Genomic DNA, 16,536 nt, shown 5'->3' with positions numbered 1-16,536 from the left:
AGCCTGAGAGGAGGAACTTTGTTCATTTAACATTTATACACAATAGGTGTTTTAAAAAATAGATGTTGAATAAATTAATAAAATCATAGTGTCTGGTATCACTTACCAAATTGGTCTCATTAGGTGGAATGTACTTCTCTGTTCCCATTCGCACAAGTCCATCGTGGTAGAGAAATATTTTTAGTGGATCACACGATGTTACCAGAATATAAATTCGTAAATCAAACTTGTAACCTTCCATTAGGAAAGGCTTTTCAATGTATTCTTGAACAATCAAATGATCCTGAGATGGAAGTTTGTCACCATTTCTTATCAAAGAAATCCTAAATTTAAAGAAAACGTTAAAAGAATAATTTGTTATGGAGTCAGGATTTTAACAAAGTTATAGGTAATACACAAGAGGAAAGTGGTCCCATCACACACACACAAAAAAAATACAGCATAAAAATACTGTCAGAAGCAACTTTTTTAGAACCATGGATACTAACCAAGGAACATGTAATAAAAAACAAACAACAACAAAAAAACCCAGCTGAATCTGTGTAAAAGAGATTTCTAGCATTTTAATTTACTCTGGTACCACCCCCAACCCCCAGCTCAGCAGTGGCCTTGAGCAATAACCTGTGTTCCCAGTACAGGTACTGGTTCTAGAGGCAGTAGAACAGACCTATTCTTGTGGTTGTTTTGTTTGTTTGTTTGTCTATTTGTTTAATTCAGTTCTGTGGTTCCCTGGACAATCTCAAAGGTTTTCTTTTATCTTGTCTAACTGCAAACTCTCCCAGTGCTGAGGCAGCTACTTGCGGGGGGCGGGGGGGGGGGGGGTGGTCGGCAGAGACAATATTGAAAACATTTACAGACAAATGTAGTAGTCCCTGCAACAAATAGCAGTTGGGAAAACCATCAGACTAACTGCAAAGATTGGGGGGAAAGACAGGAATGACAATCTTTGGGGAATAAGGACTTTGAAAAGCTCTCATATATTTCTGGGATTCTAGAAGACTACATGAATGCCCAGGGCTAAGTGCATGCTCAGGAAAGATCTGAGATGGCCCTAAGCTCTTACCTCCAGCTAACCATCAAGTAGGAGGTGAAGGCTAAGGCAGAGTTATAAACTACCTAGCTAAGTGTTGAAGGCATGTTCTAACACACACACACACACACACACACACCATCTGCAAGGATTGGGGGATATATATGTATATCTATACCTATATCCATATACACACACACACATATGTGTGTGTGTATATGGATATAGGTATAAATACAGATATTTGGTTCCCAGTGTTTAAGGAAATTTCTGTTCAATTACTAACGGATTGGACAATTACACTGACCACTGATCTAACAGAACAGGAACTTCAGAGGTCACACACAATTAAAAAATACAAACTTTACAAAATTATTTCAGAAAGGTCACTAAACAAATAAACATCAACTAGAACAAATGGTAACAAAAAACCCTGTAGAGGAGGGAGAATCTAATTGTCAGAGTTGCTACATTACAATACACAAAATGTCCAATTTTCAACAAAATATCATGAGTCATTCAAAAAAAAAAAAGTATGACCCATACACAAAAAAAATTCTCAATTAATAGAAACTATACCTGAGGAAACCCAGACATTTGGCTTACTAGACAATAAATTATTTAAATCAACTATTTTAAATTTGTTCAAAGAGCTAAAGGAAATCATGTACAAAGAACTGAAGGAAACCATGGGAATAATATCTCACCAATGCAGAATATCAGTACAGATAGAAATTACTTTTAAAGGTGGCGGGGTAGGTGGGGGTAACCAAACAAAAATTCTGAAGTTGAAAAGTACAATAACTGAAACAAAAATACATTAGAGGGGCTAAACAGAAGATGTGGGAAGGCAGGGAAAGGCTCAGTAAACCTGAAGATAAATCAATTGAGATTAGTCTGAGGAACAGAAAGGAAAAAGAATGAAGAAAAATGAACAGAGCTTAAGAGTCCTGCAAGACAACATCAATAATATCAACACACTAATAATGGGTGTCTCAAAAGAAGAAAAGAGAGAGGGGCAAAAAGACTCTTTGAAGAATTAATGGCTGAGAATCTCCCAATCTGATGAAAAATATTAACCTACAAATCAAGAAGCCTAATAAATTTCAAGTAAGATAAACTCAAAGAGAGCCACACTAAGACATGTTCTAATCAAACTGTCAAAAGCCTAGAGAAAGAGAAAAAAGTAGCAAGACAGGCCACTCATCCCACCCAAGGGATCCTCATTAAGATAAAGAGCTAATTTCTCATCAGAAACAATGGAGGGCAGAACACAGTAAGATGACATATTCAAAGTGCTGATAGAAAAAGAAAAAAAAAAAAAAACTGTTAACCAAGAAATCTATACCTGACAAAATATTCAAAATTGAAAGAGAAATTAAGACATTACCAGATAAACAAAAACTGAGAGATTTTGTTGCTATTATACCTGGCCTATAAGAAATGCTAAAGACAATCCTTCAGGCTGAAGCAAAGGGACACTAGGCAGTAATTCAAATCTACACAAAGAAATAAAGAGCACCTGTAAAGATTACTACATAGGTAAAAATAAAAGTCACTACTAGTGTAGTTTAGGTTTGTAACTGCTTATTTTTCCTGTATTATTTAAAACACAACTGCATAAAACAATTATTATAAATCTATTTTGATGGGTACACAATACATACAGGTGTAATTTGTGACAAAAACATCATAAAGGGGGCAGAGGCAAATAGAAGCAAGTTTTGTTGTTGTTGTTGTTGTTTTTACTGTTAAAAGTAATGATATTAATCCAAACTAGGTTGTTATAAATGGAGATGCTAATTGTAACCCCAAAGCAACCATTTAAAAAATAACTCAAAAAATATATAGTAAAATAAATGACAATGAAATTAAAATGGTACACTAGAAAATACCCATGTAATACACAAGAGGGCAGAAATGGAGAAATTGAGGTATGAAAACTATATAAGACATAAAGAAAACAAATAGCAAAATGCCAAAAGTAAATCTTTCCTTATCAATAATTACATAATAAATAAGAATGGATTAACTCTCCAGTTGAAAGACAAGATTTGGCAGAATGTATAAAAAATATGGCCCAACTACATGCTGTCAACAAGAGCCACACTTTATATTCAAAGACTTAAATAGGCTGAAAGTGAACAAATGGAAAAGATATTCCATGCAAACAGTAACCAAGAGAGAACTGAAGTGGCTATACTAGTATCAGACAAAATAGACTTTAAGACAAAAAGTACTGCAACAGACGAAGAAGAACAGTAATATAATAATTTTTAAAAGTCAATGCATCAAGAAGATATAATAATTATAAACATATGCACCTCACAACAGAGCTCCAAAATATATGAAGCAAAAACTGATAGAATTGAAGGCACAGATAGACAGTTCAACAATAGCAGCTGAAGTGTTCAATGCTCCCCACTCTCAATAATGAACAGGACAATTAAACAGAAAACCAGCAAGGAAATAGATATATTCTACAGATGAGAGAGGTGTACTTTACCTATGTACTTCTGCATTGCATGAGATAAACCATGGCAGCACAGTATGTATAGTATACTTTTTCAGCTATTTTATTACTGTAGTCAATTCATATTATTAACTATTATACTAACATTAAATATATATAAAAATGAATTTTTAACATAATTTTAACATTAAAATTGAGAAAATGTGAACTTCAATTATCTTCCCCAAAATGTTTACCTTGATACTAACATATAGTGAACCAAATTTACATTAAACAATTAATATACAATTTCCACTAACACTACATGTCGTTTGTCTTTTAAGTCACTAAACCACAGTTTAAAATAATGTCTGATTAAATTATTAAATTATGATTAAAAGTTAAAAGGAAATGTGTTGAACAGTAATTTACCTGGCAGCTATATTTCCAAATATCTTTTTTCCCCACAGCACTCTAAATCAAAGATAAAAATTACTTGTGTTTTTATTAAAAGTAGCTTCAGCCACATTTTCTTTGAAAAAGTAAACAGCAGAAAACTAACATAAGAAAGCAAAAGTAAACAGGAATATTAAGTTGTATAATCTATCCCCAGCTAACAGGTCTAGTTCTCAGCACTTTAACTTAAAATGTGTTCTACTCATCTTCAATCCAATTACCATGGCTACATAAAGAAAAAAATCATTTGTAAAGCAAAGAAAATAGATATTTTGTGCTTAAGATTTTTTTTTTAAGATGAAAACAGTAACACCCTTTCCATTTCATTCACCAACTCAATTTAGCTCTATCGTATCAACTGATTTTCCTCTCCAAGCTTACTCTAAAATTATGATGAATGCAAATTTTATGTTTAAGAAAAAAATTAGAAAATATTTACTTTCTCTATTTTGTAGTCTCCTATCAAAGTCTCACAACCTGTTGATTAAATTTTTAGATTGAATTATTGAAGTCTCCAGGACAGGGTAAAAGGGCTCATTAAATATTTAGTTCCAAAAAAGCAAAAGTTAGAAAGCTATTTTATTTTTTTTTCATATTAGTACTCAACCATGAGCAAATGGTCACACTTATTCTTTCCCCCAATTTTTTAAAATTTTTATGTATTCCATATGAAAAATACCTACCCATGACCCATTGCACCATTAGCTGGTTTTACTATAAAAGTCTTCTGCTTTCTTTTTTTCTTTAATTCTTTCATATAATTCTGAAATTGTGTATATTCAGCAGGGAAGATCCATGTTCGAGGAACAAAGGTATAATCCAGAGGCCGGGACTTGATCATTCTGTAAGTTAGAGATAATATGAAAAGTAATTTCTATTCAAACTTATCTAAACTTTCTTTCTCTGTGCTACTGACATTTACTACAAGGATTTAAATTCCCTCCATTTCTTCATTTATTGATCAATTCATTAATTTTTTAAAATGCCTATTAATCACCTACTATATGTTAGGCACTATTCTAGATACTAGGGATACATTAGTGGAAAAAATAGACAAGAATTTCTGCCCCATGTATTAATTTACATATTAGTAGATCAAACATTTGAGTATATACTACGTGTTGGGCACTGAGGATTAACATGGTCTCTGTTCTAAGGAATTTATATATAGGCTATTAGTTAAATACAGTGTGATAGGTGCAATAAAGCTACATAAGGCAAGGTAACATGTGGAAGGCGGCATTAACTCTGCCTCTGGGATGCGGGTGGTTAGTACGGTTCACAGCCAGGTGCCATTCATATTGCTTCTTAAAAGATGATTTGGAGTTTGCTGGGTCATCCATAGGGAAAAATTTTAGATTGCCTTTTACCCCGGTGTTTTCTGGAGTTTTACTACTTTTGTGAGAAAACCATTGAAGCCTCTGAGTCAGGTTTTGTTTACATCAACTACATCTACCTATACATGTAGTTTTATGGCTACAATGTATGGCCTGACATTTTTGTATTTGCTATAAATCAGGCTGCCTATTTGGTACATAACTTAGGGATACTGATACAATACTAGGTATAAAATGTTTGCTTTTGATTAATCCAAATGCTAATTATTTGGTACATACTGATTCCCAATAACAATTTTAAAATCCTTAGAAATATTTTAAAATATTACCTATTTAAGAAAATCTGATTGTTTCAAAAAGTCTTCTTTACAAATGTATGCAAGTCTTTTATAGATGAGTAGTTACTGTTTCCAAACGAGATCAGTTAAAACTAAAATGGGACCATAGTATATAATATGCACAGAAGCAGGGCCTATACTGTAAGACTAGGGTGTGGAATATATAAGCTACCTGGCTTCCACAAAAACTGGAAGGTCATACAGTTACATATTTCAAGTGCTCTTTCAAGAGAACCCGATAAAAAAAGTTACGTTTCCTCTATGAGAAGGAAAATAATCACCAACTACATCTGTCAAATCCAAAATAAGCCAACCAGGTAAATAATCTCAGTACCAAATAGGCTAACACTGATTGCTTTGAAACACACACACACATACACACACACACACACACACACATCTAAAGGAAGCACAATAACAGTGCTAATGTACTTGTTTTTATTTCCAACACCTTTGCATGTATTTATTATATTTTAACAATAATGTGAAATTAGATCAAGTTAAAGCTTTAATAGAACAATACATTTTAAAACTAACCATGAGGTGTTTATGAATGATACCATTCTTTGTTATATTTAGAAAAAAATCCAAGCATACAATTTATCAACTTTCTTAAAATAAAAAAAAATCTAATCAACAGAAATATAAGCTGCACAAAAATTCCGCAGTATATTCAGTATAACACTTTACCTGTTAACAGTTTTTCCCATGAAAGCAGATTATTACTCTAAATAATGGTCTCTGAGATAAATATGTGTGCATGTATCCCCAGGTAGGAACATATACATGTGTGTATGCGTATATGTGTGCACACAGGCACCTATTACAGTGCCTGGCTCATATTAGATGCTCAATAACCAGTATTCTGAACACATACATACCCACAGGCGGGATATAATGCAACAAATTAGTTCCTGCAAGGTTTAACTGAAAATAATTAAGTATATATTGAATGCCATGTACAGAAAACTTTTTACATTTAAAAGAAAAACTTATGCTGCTAGAGAGACAGCAAGTTGCAGTGAAAAGAACCTTGAAATTCTGGAGACCAGGTTTCTACTCTAGCTCTGCTGTTAGCTATTTGACTTTGTGCAAGATATTCATGTCTCTGACCCTCAATTACCTCCTCTGCAAAGTCAAAGAATAGAACCAGGAAAATTTTAAAACACTCCTAGCTCTAAAATTCTATCTCTTCCAACAAAATATCATTTCAAATCAATATAAATTTGTGAAAGATAGCACTATGACATTCAAAATGTAATTTTTGAACAGGTCTTCTCTACTACAAGAAAATGAAGATTACTTGGTCATATTTCTTGCTAGGAAATCCTTCCTACAGATCTCCCCCATTCCTGGAAAATGGTTGATCCTCTGGAAAATAAAAAGGTCAACATTAATATTTTCATTAACTTAATGAATATATTCATTTATACTATAATAAAGTTACATTCATTCTTTGAGTTTAATTTTTTTTAGTAGAAAACAAAAAACCTGATGAAAATGGACTAATTTGTTGCCTACAGTCAATTTTGTATAACCCTCTACACTAACAGGAAGAACTATTCAAAATCTCAATTGTCTAAAATTCCATGTATTTGGCTTTTTTATTTTTTAATATGTTTGTATTACATTCCAGAAATAAAATAATGAAGCCAAATTACACATAGCTGACATTACAAGGGATATCTGTGTTCAGATCTCTTTATGCAATCTACTCCACATTGTTCATCTTTAAGCATAATGCAAAGCACCAGCGTAGGAAGAGTTTTCCTCTATCAATTCTTCCTTAAAGATGGAAAGAGGTTAAAAGTTAAATTTGAGAGGATGCAGTCTTCAGGCAAAGAGTCAGTATAACTGGACAGCAACAAAACAGGCTATTCAGGTAAATTAGAACTGAAATTTAATATGTCAACTTATTAAGAGCCTTATCTAAAGAAAATTATAATGGAATTCATATAACTTTCCTACTGACCAAAAATTGGTCATGATTAATTTCCCACCTGGTAATTTCGCAGCTCTGCAATCTTCTCCTGCTGAACAGCTGAATCACACCATATAAGGTTACTTGTTTCATCCTCATCTGGCGTTTTCATAAATCCCATTTCATCTATTACTAAACGAACTGCCAAGTAAACAGTTAAGTTAAACCAAAATTAAAATACTTCTGAAATACATTCATTATGAAAATATTTTTTGATATATATCAATTTTAGCTCACAGTATTTCACTTGTAAAATTTCCATTAGTTATAGCATAACCTTATCTTTAGCTACAACAATTTAATGCCAAATTATACTCAATAGCAACAGAGAACTGTTTTTAAGTGGCACCCAAAATCCTTAGTTTCAATTTTCTGAGATTTAACAGGTACAAACACTATTAAAGAGTTTAGTGATTATTCATAGCATAGTGAAAATACACACACAGCTGACAACACCTCTACTCAGGAAAATGTACTTATGGCTTTTTCATGACCTTGGATTAGGTACAAAAAGGAAAAGATAAAAATAGCCCCGATCATTAGACCTATCCTATATTTTCCACCTCCCTAGTTCAAATTATTTTTAGCAGTTAAAACCAAGTCAGCTATATTGACACAGGATACAAAATAATGAAGCAGAATTACAGTAGAGATTTGGAAACTCTGGCCCTTCTATCTGCTCCCAACCCTCTAATCCTATGGAAAAAATTTATGCTCAGAGAAAATCTTGTTTTTTAGATTTCACAATCAACACATTGATATCACAATTACACAATTAACATATTGACATTTTTCTTCCAATGAAGTTCAAATTTAGAATAAAGATCAGCAAATACTTAGGATAAATTTAGGTTCCAACAGAATTTGGAGTCTTAATAGAATGGCGTAACAAATTAGCAGCACTTCAATGTTTATTTTTAAACATTTTCTTTTTACTGCCCTATATATGGGGAGATACGGTAAAAAGGGATTAATTGTCTGAATGTACTTGGCTCATGTATGCAACTGATGACCAGACACCTGCTGGTCAAGTCCTAGGGACTCTTGATTTCTTTTAGGCTGAGGAGAAAGAATGGGCTTTTTATGCAATAATGCCTAGAACACAGGCATAATAAAAGAAGAGGACAGTGACTGGAGACGGATGAGGTCAGGGAAGGGATTGTTGAGGTGAAGTTGCTTTTATCCATGAGAAGCTTGATAAAACGTGGGATTGTTCTGAAGACCTACGTGACAACATACAGTACAAGAATTTGGGGAAAGGGCTGTTCCTCTCTCTGCTGCAGACCACCATGCAGTGCTGGCGTCCTGAGGGCCCAAGAGCTTCTGTGTCATCTAGAGCTCGTGGGGAGGGCAAGGACCGTAGTGACACAGCCTAGGAGAGTTCTTTCACTGGTTCACAAGCAGAAAACAATGACAAGGCCAGAACCGCAGCTCAGGGGCAGACCCATTTCTGAGTGCATGGAAGTCATTGCCCTGGGCCTCTCAAATAACTGGGAAACCCCTGAGGAGAGAGATGGAACTGGTGGCAGTTATGGACGGAGGGAGTATAATGAGCTACTAAAATGTGGGTATTAATGTACACATGAGCTGGTGAGGCTGGGAACATTCAGGGTACATAATGGTGGAAAAGATCCATTCTTTTTTTAGATTCTCAAAGTCAAATTTGTAAGGTCGGTCATATATAAATCTCTCTTATTATGAAATTCAAAGCTTGGAGAGCTGACAAAGTTGAACTTCAAAGAAAAATACAATGTAGGGTATTAAACTGTCACTATTTTTTTCAGCTAAGCTATTTAATCATATTTTTGTTTGAACTGAAGTTTTAGAAATCAATTGGCATCTTTTTAAGTATACCATCCTCCATTGCATAGAAAAGAACTTCCTTTAACATGTCAGTTTCAAATAGAAGGCTGTTGGCAGCCAAAGCCTAAATCCGTGCTTTTAAATGTTGGTCTTTTAGGAGCTCTCTGTACAAAAAGAAGTGAAGTAATTGCCTCAATATTGAATTTCTACCAAACCAAACTCCCCACTGATAAAACAGAGATAACCACACCAACCATTTTTCTCACATTTCCCCTTGCATAATTAAGTACCCCCTTCTCCAATCTGTCTTGTCCCCATTTAATGAAAATTACCAAAAATACATTCCTCACAAATTTGTCCTACTTTTTTCTTACCTTGACCCATAGAGCTTTCAGAGGCTGTTCAGGAGTTTTAAAAATAGGAATCCATGCAACAACTCTCTGAATTTTAGATACAGAGGACACCTTAATGTTCCTCAATTTAAATTTCAATTCATATTTTATTTAGGCAGTATGATAGAGTAAAAAGAACACTAAATTTGGAAGCAAATTAATTCAGATTCAAGTTCTACTTTTGCCATCTGTACGATCTTGAGTAAGTTGCTAACTCTCAGTGAGCTTCAGTTTCTTCAACTGTGCTAAGGGGCATTTTAAAAAGTAATAATTAAAATTTCATAATGTATTAATTATAGGACTAGTATGAGAATGTAGTTCCCCATTCCACAACGTGTCTCCAAGAGGAATTATGGGAGAAATTTCTCTCAAGACTCAGAATTAGAAAAAAATTGCATTTCTCTTGAATAACCAGTATGGTTTTATCTTCTGGGCACTGTGTATTCTATATAGCTGATTATGTTTCGATGATTTGCTTTGCTTGCTAGGAAGCTCAGAGTCAAACCCATGCACATCTCTAACTATACAGGATTTCATGGAATGCAGTTTGTATTCTGATCAGCCACAAGATTCATCCTATTTTACTGTTTTTATTTTTCCTTATTTATTTTCTTATGGCTGTTAGCCACTTCAAATTCACTATTAGAGTGAGGAAAGTCAGGGAAAAGGACAACAAGGGAGTAATGCAGCCTATTTGACAGGGTTACTGGAAGATTAAATGAGGTAATTCATGTGAAAATATTTGGTCCAGGGTTATAAAAGAATTAATATTAAGACTAGTAGTGATCAAAGTATTCTACATGAGGAAACAGGCAACACCAGGAACAAAACACAAGTGTCCTGACTATGGATTAATTATCTTTCTATTATATAATTCAACCTGTCAAAGGAGCAGTAATTAAATTACAAGAAGTAATCTGTTGCATATCACAAGGTTAAATAAGGGAAAGCAAGGTAACACTTTCTCCTGGACACACAGCCAATTGTCTCTTTCCCTCCCCTATACTTAGCTTTGTATTCTCCCAGCAGTCCCTTGTCCAAGTCTCCAAGCCTGATCTAGCCAGGGCTTTTGCTAAGCACAACTGAGCAGGCTCAGCAAAGAGGTCTGGAATCAGTGTGAAGAAGGCTAATGCAACTTCAGCCCTTAGAAGTGAGAGGGAACTACAGTCAAAAACACTCTCCTTTAGATCAAGTTGCTTATAAACCCCACCAAGACCTTAAAAGCAAACAGGAGGATAAGCTGACACCGCCCATTAGTCACCTTGACAACAGTTACTCTTGTTTTTTCACTCTAGAAAATACGCTACACATAATTCACATCTCACCCTTCCACACTAACTCGCCCAAAGTTTTTTCCTCTGAGGAACACTTGTTGAAATAGAGTATTAGGGGACCTCGATTCCTATGAAATATTCCATTGACCCCTGATGAACTTTGGTGAATTACTGTAAGTGGAAACACGACCCTCAAAGGTTAATAAGAGTAAGAATAATTAACATTCTTGAGATTCACATGGTTTCCTCAACTCTTTTAATGCAAAATTATGTTTTAAAAAGAGGAAGATTTTTTGAGTACTTGTAGTAGTAATGAGTTTCTCAGTGCCGGGCAAAAGTATCTTAATTTAAGGTAATTAATTCTTACCTATTCTCTCCACTGCAGATACTGCTTACATATAAAAACTAAAATTCTATTAATAAAAGGCAACAGTATCATCAAAATAATTTTTAAAGCATAGAGAGAAATATGTTCTTACTCTATTGTCAGGTTCTCATTGTTTAATATAAATCTCAAATTCTGCACTTTTCATTTTACATTTTTAATCTGTTTTAAAAATGATTTACAGGGCTTCCCTGGTGGCGCAGTGGTTGAGAGTCTGCCTGCCAATGCAGGGGACACGGGTTCGTGCCCCAGTCCGGGAGGATCCCACATGCCACGGAGCGGCTGGGCCCGTGAGCCATGGCTGCTGAGCCTGTGCGTCCGGAGCCTGTGCTCCGCAACAGGAGAGGCCACAACAGTGAGAGGCCCGTGTACAGCAAAAAAAAAAAAAAAAAAAGATTTACAAAATAATGAATGTTAAAGATTAAACATAATTTTAGCCCCAAGTGAAAAATGCATTACAACAATACAATTTTCCTAAGCACTTCTGTATTTAAAGATTAAAGCTAAACCATTGGTTTTACTGCTCATATTACTTTACACTTGATTTAAAAACTATTAATCAAAATCATATATATTTAATCCAACCCCATCAATAACTAAAGCCTTTTAGTTTACAGTGATGTTCTATTTGATTACTGACATGTTAAATATCTCATAAAAAAAGAAAATTTTATAGAAGCCATTCAAAAATCCATTACATAGAAGATAATTATCTCTGAGAAGATAATTATCTCTGAATTTCTATGTTGTTTTCAACATCAAATTAGTTTTTCCGACAATTATGAAAATCTCATGATTCTGAGGAGACCTACCAATTTCAAACTTTGTCCCAGCAACATTTGCTGTAATGGTTCCCTTCTTTTTCTTCTTTCTGACTTTCCTTTTCATCGTGCTTTGATAAGGCAATTCTGTATTCAGATCCAGGGGAGAGGGTCCCTGAATAACTTTAAAAGAAATGTAAACCAACCAAACATCACTGAAATAACAAAAAACTCCATACCAGAGAACATAAATGCCCCCCACAAGGTAAAATTATAAATGCTGATTCTTCGAGTCCCCAATTAATTTTTAATTCTTAAAAAAATTAGCAGTGTTGATCTATAATGCAGCCACATAATAGGTACACATGATTAAATCAAGCTGCTTACCTCTTTCTTGAGGCAAAGATGGCATTCTTGCCTGTGCCGATTAACAACAGCAGTGTGTGCTGCTGTACAAGCTCTTAGGAAACCTGGAAGGCCCGCATTAGTCTAAGTAGGATACGGCTCCAAATCACTGAAAGTTCCTATCATATTATCTTGGTGGAATCCTCAGATTTCAGGACATTGACATTATGAGATAAGAAGGGACCTGCAGTGATTTTAAAACAAAGGCATTAGAAAACAACTTTTATGACATTTTTTTGATATATGCCAATATTCTTCTTTTTAAAAGTCAAGGAGAGATGAAAGTTAATGTAGTTAATCAACAAATATTAATTTATTAAACCTTATGTAAAAATGCCAAGCAATAGTCCCCCGTTTTTAAAAGTACACAATCTAAAGGAGGAGGTTTTAAGTCATGTATCATATTTGCATACAATAAATAACATGCTTTACACAGACAAGAACAACAATAACAATATTCACTACCATTTGTTGAACATTTCCTATCTCAGGTCACTTATACCACTTAAACTTTCAACAAAACTATAAGGTAGAAGCTTTTATCCCCATCTAACAGATAAGTAAATTGAGCTCAGAAAGGACAAATCTTCACAAAGAAAGTAAGTGACAAAGTAGAGATTAAAATAACATCTCTCTGATGTTAAAACCAGTGCCCTTAACCAGGACCCCATACGACCTTCAAACCCAATGCCTGTAACTTAGTTGCAGCCCCGCTTTTAATATGAAACAGTGAAATAAGTGCCAGTGCCAGGGTAGAGATCACATGCTGACAGAATGGAGGAAAAAGAAATTCCTTTTAAGTTGTGTGAGGGGGAGGGGTGACTTCATCAAACAGACCACATTTGAATTACGCCTTTAAAAATGAGAACAATTTTGAAAGGCAGAAAATAGGAGTCATTACCATGATGATCTTATTTGGGCACACGGAGGAACACAATAAACATTTTGTAATGAATGAACTAATTAGTTTGGCTATGCCTCAACATGGCCTATTACACTTCACTTATATTTTCATTGTGTATGTATGAACCTAGGGGTTGTGCCCTGACTATACTATACTGCCCAGTCTATACTATCAACTTGCTAACTTCTCCCTTCATACTTCAAGAATCTTCATGTTCTTGTAAAATGTCTCTAAACATAATGAAAGTTATAAAACCTATCACAATAAACACAGGTATGGTATCAACACCTTTATCAGGATATTATCAGGTTTATGAGAAGTTCACAAGTATTTAAAACTTCAGCTACATAAAATGTGACTCATATACACCACTCCCAACAGACATTATTAATAATAAGATTCATAATAGATTCAATAAGAGAATATAGAGCTTGATTTGTTCTCAAGTATCATTTCACTAGAATAATTCTCTAGAGTAATTCAATATCAAAACCAGGGCACTATTATTTATTACAGACCAACTGTGGGCAGGCACTATGTTAAGAATCTAAACTATTTTACCTCATTAACAAACTTGGAACTTAGGTATCATTTCCCCCAGTTTTCCAGACTTGGAAACTAAGGTTAAATAAGTTAAGTAAATCAAGGTAATACAGCTTATAAATAGAAAATCTGGGCTTTGAACCCAATTTTGTCTGATTATCTGTTCTATTCACTGAGCCCCACTAGTTTCAGACAGCGTGCTAATATGCTACATAGATGTACAAGAAGTTTGTGACCCTACTGCAGTCCATACTGCAAGATATGGGTGTATCTGGGAATTCACGATACTTCAAACCCAACAGTGAAATCACAGTAAACATCCCTAACCTGACGACAGTTCCCAATTCCAAGCTGGAAATAGACTAGATCATTTTTCAGAATAAAAGAAAGGAGTAGTCTATGGTTCAGTTTGGTTTCCTTCTGGAAGGTCTGATACCTCAGGGAGGTAACTATTTGAGTTTACAAGTCCTTGTGCAACACCTTGTTACTGGAATAAACAAAGATCCTCTTACGGTAATGGAGTACTTATTACATTGAAAGTAGGTGACAAAGTAAACAAGAGCTTGAGAACAATGTTTGCCTAACTATACTAACAATAAATTAATAATTGTTATAGGCTGTAAAAACAGATTTATTAATTTCTGACTTACATAATGAGCCTAATAACTTTGATTTGTATAGAGATCAAAACAAGAACTGTTATCCCTTCCCCCACCCACACAGAATTTAAAGGCCTTAAAATTATTCTCTCCATAGATTATGCTTAATTCCATTTATGGTTTGGTGATTAACAATAAAAGTGCTCTAACAAACTCCAGGACCTCACTCTGCCATCCAATTCTAACCATTTCACTTTATTCTAAACAAGAGATTTGAGATGACAGATTGATCACACCACTCAGGTGAACCATGGTTACCTACTTTCCGAAAGCAGAAAGCATGTTTTGGTTACCTCCCAAATAAGCCAAGTTTCGCTGCAAAGTAAAATCACCTGAGGCACTTTTGAAAATCCTGGTACCCAGGCCACATCCCAGACCCAGGTGGGGTTTAAGCATCAGCATTTTTAAAACTCTCCAAATGATCCTAGTGTACAGCCAAGGTTGACAACCTCTGCTGTAAGCACATAACTGCACTAAAGCAAATAATAGTTAATTACAACATACACATATCAAATTATAATAAAAAAGTAAAACAAAGATGAAAACTCTTATAACTGAATGAAAAGGGTCAAATAGGTAGAAGTCATCTATAAAAATCCTCATATCTAGTTCAAGTAAACAAATTAGAAGAAAAAAGAATTAGATCAGCAGAAATTGATTTCTAAGACAATTTTATTTTGCAAGTAAAGAAGCCATCTCCAAAAGGAATCAATTTACTAAAATGTCAAGCAAATAGTATCCTTAAATGTAGAACTTCAAGTGCTACCATGCAAAACAACAGCTGCATAAGACTGAAACAACAAAAATTCTAATATATTCGTGATGGAGTACCCTTTCTTCCCAGTTCTTCCTGCTGAATTTCTACCCATCACTTAAAATCCAAATAAATTTCCACTTTTTCCTTAAAGCTTCCTCTGATCATGTCTGAAGAAATTCATTTCTCCCTCTTCTGGCCTATCCTAGAGACCATTATTTGTACCCCTATCATATCACCAATCACAAACCAAGAAACTAAGCTCTGTGAAAACAGTGGTTTTCTTCTATCTTGTTTACTCTTCCACTCCCAGAGCCTAGAATAGTACCTAACTCAGTGCTCAATGAGTGCTTGTTCATGAATTTTAAAAAATCAATCAACTAACGACACCTGGGAGTAAGAAGAGGCGGTTATGGAGCTCTGAGAAGCAAAACACATGTATATAGTACTTTCACATTTTTAAGTGAAAACAGCAAAGTACATAAAAGTTTACATTTGTGTAAAATGATAGGTGAATACATGGATATATGCACAGAGCAGTGGTGGCCTTTTGTAGCTGGGGGCAGAGCTAAGGGAGGCTAACTTTCATGTATACCCTTCAGTGACCCAAGCATGTATCACCTATTCAAAAAGTTAAATATATGTGATAAAAGTTTGTGTCAACATTATCATGTGGACAACAAAACCCATCAAATTGTGTATTTCATTTAGATGAAAATAATTTAATCTAGATGAAAGTATAATATGGTAGAAAGAGCACTGAACAAGAAGTCAATTAGAACTCTTACCCTTTACTCTGCCATTTACCAAATAGATGACTTAATTTCTTAATATGCGAAAGGAAGGAATTGATTCTTTCCAGCCCTAAAGTCTAAAATGTCAACCAATGAGGATAGCATTGTTGATATTTCAGATGACAACAAGGTGAAGGCAAAACTACTTTTGTGTAAAAAAACTAGGAAACTCAGACCTTCTCCAACAATTCCCCCAAACCCATGCCCTGGTGAATGGTATATGGGCTCTTTGTATGTACTGAAATTTTAGCTTACCAAAGATTACTAA

The 16,536-nt window shown here is 34.4% G+C and overlaps 1 protein-coding gene across 3 annotated transcripts in view; it reads right to left on the bottom strand.

Moving 5' to 3' along the window:
- TTLL7 (tubulin tyrosine ligase like 7) overlaps positions 1 to 12,792 on the bottom strand; it is a 97,980-nt gene extending 85,188 nt beyond the window's left edge. The window contains exons 1-7 of one of the 3 annotated variants that reach the window (XM_060303554.2): positions 12,597 to 12,792; positions 12,261 to 12,392; positions 7,614 to 7,735; positions 6,917 to 6,984; positions 4,622 to 4,780; positions 3,915 to 3,956; positions 107 to 323 (exon numbers count right to left, since the gene is read on the bottom strand). In XM_060303554.2, coding sequence (XP_060159537.1) covers positions 107 to 323; positions 3,915 to 3,956; positions 4,622 to 4,780; positions 6,917 to 6,984; positions 7,614 to 7,735; positions 12,261 to 12,392; positions 12,597 to 12,621 — 765 coding nt within the window. In that variant the 5' untranslated portion in view covers positions 12,622 to 12,792. The remainder of the gene's footprint in view (positions 1 to 106; positions 324 to 3,914; positions 3,957 to 4,621; positions 4,781 to 6,916; positions 6,985 to 7,613; positions 7,736 to 12,260; positions 12,393 to 12,596) is intronic. The other 2 variants (XM_030866049.3, XM_030866050.3) reach the window with 2 other exon arrangements.
- Between the last annotated feature and the right edge of the window lie 3,744 nt (positions 12,793 to 16,536).

This window comes from Globicephala melas, chromosome 1, assembly GCF_963455315.2.
Source record: "Globicephala melas chromosome 1, mGloMel1.2, whole genome shotgun sequence".
In the NCBI taxonomy this organism is placed as follows: Eukaryota; Metazoa; Chordata; class Mammalia; order Artiodactyla; family Delphinidae; genus Globicephala; species Globicephala melas.
Note: the sequence above shows the minus strand (reverse complement) of the source record. Positions and strands in the feature narration are given on the sequence as shown.